This window comes from Terrapene carolina, unplaced genomic scaffold (assembly GCF_002925995.2).
Source record: "Terrapene carolina triunguis isolate 2854851 unplaced genomic scaffold, T_m_triunguis-2.0 Scaffold211, whole genome shotgun sequence".
Lineage (NCBI taxonomy): Eukaryota > Metazoa > Chordata > Testudines > Emydidae > Terrapene > Terrapene triunguis.
Window position 1 is genome coordinate 26,467,218 of NW_020664562.1, and position 8,500 is coordinate 26,475,717.

The window sequence follows — 8,500 nt, forward strand, 5'->3', positions numbered from 1 at the left end:
GCAGAGGAATTATAATTTTTACAGCCTTGAAAAAAAATCTCTGTTTTGTAGCATTGAACAAGTAAGTAGAAGCCTCTTTGACCATGGCCTGGTAGGGAAAGAAAAGAAATGCCTTATGAATTAAGAATTGAACGGTAGAGTCAATGAGTAGTTTAGCTTTGCCGGGAAACAAGGGTACATAAAGTAACATTAAATATGTGAAGGCATAGAAAGAAACCAACCTTGGCCAAGGGAAGGGCTGGGACAGATTATTTCCCTCATGGAGCAAGGAGAGACCAAATTGTAACGCTGAGAGACTCTGGATTGTTCCTAGGGCAGTAGAAATATACACCGCCCGTTGCTCAGGGCTTATGATAAAAACCACAATCTATCCCTGAAAATAAAACCTGACAGAGAACCTTCCAGACATGGCATTTCCTCAAAAAATTTACATGGGCCTGTGGTGAAGGATGGTTCTGGCCTGCATCAGTCTTTTTCATTGATCGCTAAAGTGTACTGTGGTGCATGATGGATAAAATAAAATGATAAATTGTAAGTAATAACCTGTGGTTTCCTTTTTCTTCTCCCTGGGAATCCTCCTTTCTTTGCTCCACTTCTGTAGGATTGTACCTTTTTCCTGCCTCTACAGTAGGCACTACTTTGTCACTATTTTTCTGTTCCACTCCTCCTTGCTCCTTCCCCACCTCTCTTGAGTAGTTTGGGAGTCACTAATTAATGGCTATGCCCGCCTCAGTTTATTGTTCTCTTTACAACAACTGAATGCTCAATGACCGAATCATGTGAACATGGAGCAAAGATCTACATGGTGACATTGAGAAATGAAAGAATAACTAAAAACAGAAATATCACTATATATACCAAGGGTTTTTAAGAAGACAGTGAATGCCTGCAAGGACGGGAGAAAGGAGGGATAAAAGCAAATGGCAAACATTGTAATGGAGGTGCAGTAAATGGTAATTAAATATCCATGATTCTCTAGTCTAAAATACTCAAGTTTTGGAAAGAAGGCGATACACAGAATCAGCCTGACCCTGAACCATAGTAGTCCTGTTAAACTTCAAGAGATTAGTACACTCATTTCATTAACACCAGCACTTGAAAGAAAAATTCAAGCTAAGAACAAATTTGGTAATAATGGATTTGATCTAGCTCCCATGAAAATCAAAAGAAAAAATCTTGCATTGACATTAATGGGGGCTGAAACTGGTCTTTTAAGATCACTGCTAATCTAGAGGTAGAAATAACCAAGAAGTCTGAAAGTCACTGAAGGACATTACATATACCAAAGTTCTTACCTGTATGTTTCTTATGATATTGTGATCTTCTGGTAACTCAGGGTTAATTGCAATAACAATATCTTCATAGCCACCATTTTTCAGCTGAACCATAGAACCTCTCACTACAAGTAGCAGAAATAAAAGAACCAAGCTCTTGAACACCCTCATTGTCCCTTTCTCCACAATTTTTGTTATAAATATGGTGGCACAGCAGCACTATTTATACAATTGCTTATTTACACAAAAGTATCTGTACATTTTATGGCAAGTACATACAGATCTGATGTGTAAATTCAGGTTGCATAACTGTGATCAATCTGATAGTGTCAGGTAACATAATAATATGGGGAAATTCCTGACGACTGTAATAGTATGTACTGTATTTCCTTATCTAACTGATGCATCTTGAAGTGACCCATTCGTGTTGTCATGAATATATTATAAATATTTGGCAAAGCGTGTAAAATATAGTATCACAAATAGTCAGCTTGTAAACACGGCACTTCGAGACTTGTATGAGAAAACTCTGATCAGTACAACAGCTATGTACTACAGAATGGGACAAATGCAGATTGAGTGGCAAAGGCGCTAATCTATGTGATTTGAGAGAGAAATTCTATATGGAACGTATCAAAGGAGCTATTCGTTTTCATTAGATGCTTTAAAAAGTACTGTAGAAATTTGTCATACCTGCCCAATATTTGAAATCTATTAATTCAATTAATTAGAAAGATAAAGGTTAATGGAAGGTCAGAAATGATACTATATAAATAAATAAAATAGGGACAATTGGTATGTACTGTACGTAACTTTACATTCTAATATGTGTAATTTAAATTGCTTTCCATTTTGTAGAGAGAACACTTCCACTCGGCTTAGCTGTTTTACTTCAACAATGCATATAACTGCAGTCACAATTCACAGATGCATCGATTTTAAAGCCACAAGGGACCATCAGATCATCTAGTCTGACCTTCTGTATAATACAGGCAATGGGATTTTATGACTAAAACATGTCTTCCAGAAAGGCCCAGTCCCGAGCTGAAGACTTTGACTGATGGAGAATCCACCACTTCCCTTGGCAGTTTGTTCCCATGATTTATCACTCACACTAGAGCTAGCAGTAAGATAAGTCTTAATCCATTTAATGTGTGCTCTATTGTTAATGTATAGTGCTCATTTTTAATCAGAATGTCATGCAGTCAAACACCATACAAAATGTAAGTATATTACATCTACACAGTTGCCTTTATCTACCAAACTTGGAATCATCAAAAAATGAAATCTAGTTTGTTTAACAAGGCCCATTTTCCATGAAATCACAACAATTTACATTCATTATATTCCCATCGTTTAATTCTTTATTGATTGAATCTCTCATAAGCTTTTCCATTAATTTGCCAGGGAATGATGTTAGACTAACTGGCCTATAATTAAGGCTGCGAGTTTGTCACAGAAGTCACAGATTCCCTGGGTTTCAGGGACCTCCGTGACTTGTTCTTTAATTTCTAACTTCTGCCTTCACTTCCCCTCACAAGAGGCTCGGCCTTTTAACCAAAGTCGTCCTTTATTGTGATTGTAGAATTGTGGCTTTTTGGCCATCTAATAAACTCTTCTTAAATAGCTCCTAATTTTCATTCACTTCTGTCCAAATTTTTACTCCCAAGCAATTTCATTCAGAATTTTCCTCAGATTGGGGAAACTAGACCTTTTAAAGCACCAAGTGTATATATTTCTGGTTGGGACACATCTGTATTTTGGATTAACTTTTCCACCTCTGGCAGCCCTTCCTCTGCTATCCCACACTGCATTGCTTCATACCTGGATTGACCCATCTGTTTACTTGTGTCCTCTGCTGCTCTGGAGTCAGGTTGATCAGATGAAAGGAAGTGCGTGGAGACCTTATGTCTGCATCCCAGAACAGGGATAAAATGACAGAAAAGTGGAGGAAAGGAGAGATTAGGACAGAAAATTGACCAGAGAGGGCACTGAGAAAGATAGGGACATGCAGAAACAAGTTTCTGCAGTTGATGCTGAAGCAGACACTCTTCCTGGAGAACATCTTGGGACAATGTTCCTGGCCCACATCCCAACTTCAACCCAGCCATGTCCTGCAGCCCCTGGAGAACAATGCATACTGGGAGCATCAGTACTTTTCCCCAACTTCCACACAAAGGCATTTCTCTCCCATTCCACACTACAATACAATGAGAACAGCAGATCATGGGAATCCAGCGTCACTCCTACAACTACAGGTGATGGTTTCTTCCCTTGCCATTCTACACCCAAAGGCAAGGGCAATAGTCAGAAACCTTCCACCTACGCATTTGCGACCAGAACAGCATCAACCTGTATGCACTCAGCACCTTTCGCGTCTGTGCCACATCCACACTGTTATGTTCCACAAAGGGTTTATGGTGTGGTTTATGTTCCACTAGTTTCAAGTTTGCCCTTTGCTATGTTCACTGAAGGTTGTTATTGACAAAGGCTCAGTACAGGTTTATGAACATGCCATATGCCAGAAAGTAGAAGAAATGCCCTTTCATAAAATTGTTGCACAAAGCATAAAGAAAATTCATTTAATGAAACTCTTCCACACAGACTAATGAAACCCTTACACCATGCATAATACAATTTCATTTCAGCATTTTAGCTCCTAAGTTCAAAATAGGAGCACAAGGCATCCCTGGGCCTGTGGTCCCGATGATTTGCTGCAGACTGTCGAGGCAGCCTTTCTGGCTGTTCAGAACATTCCAAAAGTCTCTGCACCTCTGCCTGAGAGCCATCAGTAAGACTTTATCCCTTGCGCTCACAGATGTGGTGCAAAATATAGTGAGCAGTTATCACACATGGCAGATATTGCTCAGCAGCCTCAAACTTTATCATCGAGCCATCTCTATCTCCCTTTCAGCCTTCACATACATACTCCACTGGCGTTCTGTGACTGCTCAGGGTACATGTAACCAGCTCCTTTCTCCCATCCGAGTGTGCAGTAAAAGGCTTCATATGCCAGGGAAGCAGAGGGGAAGCTGGGTCTCCCAGAATGACAGGGGGAATCAGAACACCATTGATACCCATAGTGGGCCTGGGAGGAAAATTTCCTTTTTTCATTGTAGAAAATAGGCCTGAGTTTCTAAAGAGTCTGGCATCATGGACTTTTCCAGACCACTTTACATCAAGATTGATGATTCTTCTCCAGTGATCAACAAATCCTTGGAAGACCCTGGAGAAATGCCCTTTCCGATGATGAACTCTGAGGCCTAGTGTGATGGGCAAAGAATAGGCACATGTTCCCTATCTCTACCCGCAGGCAATGGCATATAAGGAAGGAGCAGAAACTTTTGAGTACTTTGTCACTCACTCCTGCAAGTCTTTGAGCTTAACAGTCACAGTCAATGGCCAGGAAGGAGGTCATTTAAAAGTGAGATTGTATAGCAAGGTAGCCTGCCTCTTCAAGGAACAACAGGTTCAATTATCCCCACCGGGCCACATCTGTGCAAGGTGTGGGGCTGAAAACTCGGCAGTTGAGGGCTGGCTTGGGAGGAGAGTGGGGAGGTTGCTCTACTGTGGGACAAAAAGCTGGTCTGGAGGCTAGAATGCCAAAGCTGGGGTGGTGTGTGAAGACAGAGCCCAAGAGGAGCCAGCACCTCATGGGTTGGATCAGAACTCGGTGATTGAGAATGAAAGCCCAGCAGCTAAGGGCTGGATGGGAGGAGAATGAACTGGCTGTTCTGATGTGGGGCAAGAAACTGGCCTTGAGCTAGAAATTGGCTGAAGACTGGAGCCTGCCAGAGGCCGTTGGTAGGAGGGCAGGGTACATGTGTTGGTTGTACTGACCTGGTTGTACTGACCTGGGTACATGTGTTGACCAGAGCCCAGCAGCTGGTGGTTAGATGGTGAGAGGGCTGTCGCTGCTGGGAACCTGCCTGTTAGGAAGGGGGTTGAAGGCGGAGCCGAGTGGACTGAAGACACTGTTGTGTTGATGTTATATTGGACTGGACTAAGGGAGTCTGTTACCTGGGAAGAGGAGGAATGCTTTGAAGTGGCTTGGCCAGAGGGCCAAGTTACCTCTATGGCTGGAGCAGGCTGAAGATCATTGTGGGAAAACTGAGGAAGAGTGCGGCAGTGCTGGGTCTTGAAGGGGATAGTCAGTCTTGTAACAGAGACCATCACTGCTTCTGAGCCATGGACCTATCTGAAGAAGTAGCAATGTCGTGGGGAGATATTGCCTTGTAACCTCCTTTGACCTGCTGCACAGCCTGACCTACTAATTTCCACAGTCTTACTTCCCTCTCCACTGCAGAGGGAAGTATCTGGCCCTTTTTACAGTAATACAGTTCACCAAGTAGCATTCCAGCCATGGGCGTGCCATCCCTCTCCGAAGCACCACCCTAAACTTAAGAACCCCATCCAGTCCTAGGTAGAAAGTAATTTTATTGCAGCACAGCACATAAAGCCAACAGTACAAAACCTGGTGAATTCCATTTTCCACTACAGTGGTAGAAGGAAGTATGAGGCTGCAGAGAATTCAGTTGTGGACTCCTGCAAAAAAGGCTTATATTGCTCTTATAAAAACAGATTTAGCTATATCTTATAGCAAATGTAACTGCACTTTAGAAAGAATGAAATTACTTTTTACAAAGCCATTTTAGACACAAAGTAAAGACAGATAAATGGCCAACCATAAGCATGCAAGTGGCATTAACAAATACGGTAAAAAAAAGATTCATAAGCTTAAAATGGTGTGGCTTTCCTTTCCATTCCCCACTTTTCATCTTCCATTCTTTCACCCCACCTCCCCCTTAATTGTTTTGACCTCCTCCCTTATATCAGTTCTGTGACCTTGTATCTTTCTCTTCTTTCCTCTGGATCCCATCTTCCTGTGTCTCTAGTATTTCCCCCATCTCTTCCCTACCCAACACAATCAGACTGGCTCACAGCGATAATATGAAATCATATGCAAGGCACTTGACCCCAGCCTGGCAAAACTATTAAAATAATTCTCCTCATTGTGTGTAATGGGGCTTTTCTCTTTAAATCATGCACACAAAAGCCTCAGCCCTCCACTAGAGGTGTTCACTAGGGCTGCCTCTCTGTCTGAAAGCCAGCAGCTACTGTCATCATGATGATGTTTGCACCAAGAAAAGAAGGAAGCTTAGCACAACTAGCCCCACCCCTACCTCACTGTGGTGGAAGCAGGTTGAGGAGCAGGGAGGAAAAGGTGTGTTGAGGCATTGCTTAATCGAGCCACAGAACGAAAGGGAAACTCTCCTGGGTGCCCCACCCCAATGCTAGGGAGTGTGCTGGACTGGGGAAAAATACCCAGTCTCTGTGGCTTGGTGTGTGTTGTGGGGGATGCCCGGCAGTACCCCTGGGCAGCAGGGTGGGAGCAAGGATGAAAACAGCTCCCTCGGCCTTTGCATTGCTTGCCCTTCCGAGTCGCCCCTCATTTAACCCCTCCTCATTTCTTCTTTTAACTGCTTTCTCTTTTCCCTATTTTCCTCTCCTCCTTCAGAGTTACTCAGAATCCCATTTTTTCTCTTCTTCCCCACTCATCCTACCTGCAGGTGCAATAAAAGTTGGGGAATTCTTAAAGCCATCCTGACCTAGGGTTGGATTCCCAGTTGTTCAAAGTGTCTGTCAGCCTTCTCTTGACCTACAACTCCATGGAGAACAGATCTTCAGGGGCACCAGCCCCTCCTCTGGCTGCTCCATGTCCTGCATGCTCCTGAGTTTCTTTCTCCCCATTCCAGCTGAGCTCTTTTATTCCAGACTCCTTCTCTGCTCTTGTCCATTTCATCTTTTCCTCCTTATTTCCTCCTTCCCATCACCTCCTTTCAGGTCCCTATTCCACCCTTGCTGCTCCTCTGCCCCTCTTCCCATCTGCATTAGCCCAAAAGTGTCCAAAGCACCAAATGAAACTCCCTCTTTTAGACTCATAGAGTGTAAGGTCAGAAGAGACCATCATGATCATCTAGTCTGATTTCCTGCATATTGCAGGCCACAGAACCTCACCCACCCACTCCTGAAATAGACCCATAACCTCTGGCTGAGTTACAGAAGTCCTCAAATCATGGTTTAAAGACTTGAAGTTACAGAGAATTCACCATTTACACTAGTTCAGAACAGCCCCTGCCCCTGTCCCCTGCTGCACAGGATAGCAAATCCCCTGGAGGGGGGGTGTTCACCTATCTGACCTGAGAGGAAATTCCTTCCTGACCCCAATTATGGTGATCAGTTGGACCAGGGGTGATGGATTCTGCCTAGATGGGGGGTGGGGGGCATAAGACCTGACCCCCTTTGTGACCCACCCCTCCTCTTCCCCCTGAGGCAACACCCCTTGGCTAAGCTGGAGCCAGCGTGGACAAGCCCGAGAGCAGCCCTCAGCTCCTCGTGTGGCTCTTACCCTGACCCAGCTCTGGCTGGTGGCTGGGCCTTGGGGGACAAAGAGTCAGAGCCGGGCCATGGTAAGAGCTGCGCGGGCAGCTCTGGGAAGCTGTGGACCCTCCACCTGCCCTGGGTGGGGGGCCCAGGGACATGGGCTGGGGGCTGCTCTTGACCCCGCCCCCAGGCCGGTGGAGGGTCCAAGGCTCCCCATAACTGCCCGGGCTCAAGGGCCTAGGGGTAAGAGAAGGGGTAAGGGGCTGAGCCTATGGCAAAAAGTGGATGGGCCAGGGCCCCTTGGCCCCCCCTATTCCGGCGCCCCTGAGTTGGACCGAGTATTTGGGGAGACCTACCAACTAGACTCCTGGGAAATAATTCTCTGAATTCTCCCCATCTAGTGTCCCATCACCAGGGATAGCTACTGCTAGCAGTCGCAGATCAGCTACATGCCATTGTAGGCAGTCCCATCATACCATCTCCTCCATAAACTTATCAAGCTTAGTTTTGAAGCCAATTAGGTTTTTTGCCCCCTTTGCTTCCCTTGGAAGGCTGTTCCCAAATTTCACTCCTCTGATGGTCAGAAATCTTTGTCTAATTTCAAACCTAAACTTGCTGGACAGTTTACATCCATTTGTTCCTTTATCCACACTAGTGCTTAACTTAAATAACTCCTCTCACTAACTAGTATTTATCCCTCTGATGTATTTATAGAGAGCAATCACATATCCCTTCAGCCTTCTTTTGGTTAGGCTAAAAATACTTGTCTTGTTTAGTGCTTTTAAATGCAGTTCAGACCGGGCTTGTCAGCAGAGAGCCAGTCTACTCCCACTTCAACAAAA

The 8,500-nt window shown here is 44.4% G+C and overlaps 1 protein-coding gene across 1 annotated transcript in view; it reads right to left on the bottom strand.

The window, feature by feature from the left end:
• LOC112122607 (calcium-activated chloride channel regulator 1-like) overlaps window positions 1-1,445 on the bottom strand; it is a 29,026-nt gene extending 27,581 nt beyond the window's left edge. The window contains exons 1-2 of the mRNA XM_026655773.1: window positions 1,296-1,445; window positions 3-88 (exon numbers count right to left, since the gene is read on the bottom strand). Coding sequence (XP_026511558.1) covers window positions 3-88; window positions 1,296-1,445 — 236 coding nt within the window. The remainder of the gene's footprint in view (window positions 1-2; window positions 89-1,295) is intronic.
• Window positions 1,446-8,500: the final 7,055 nt, after the last annotated feature.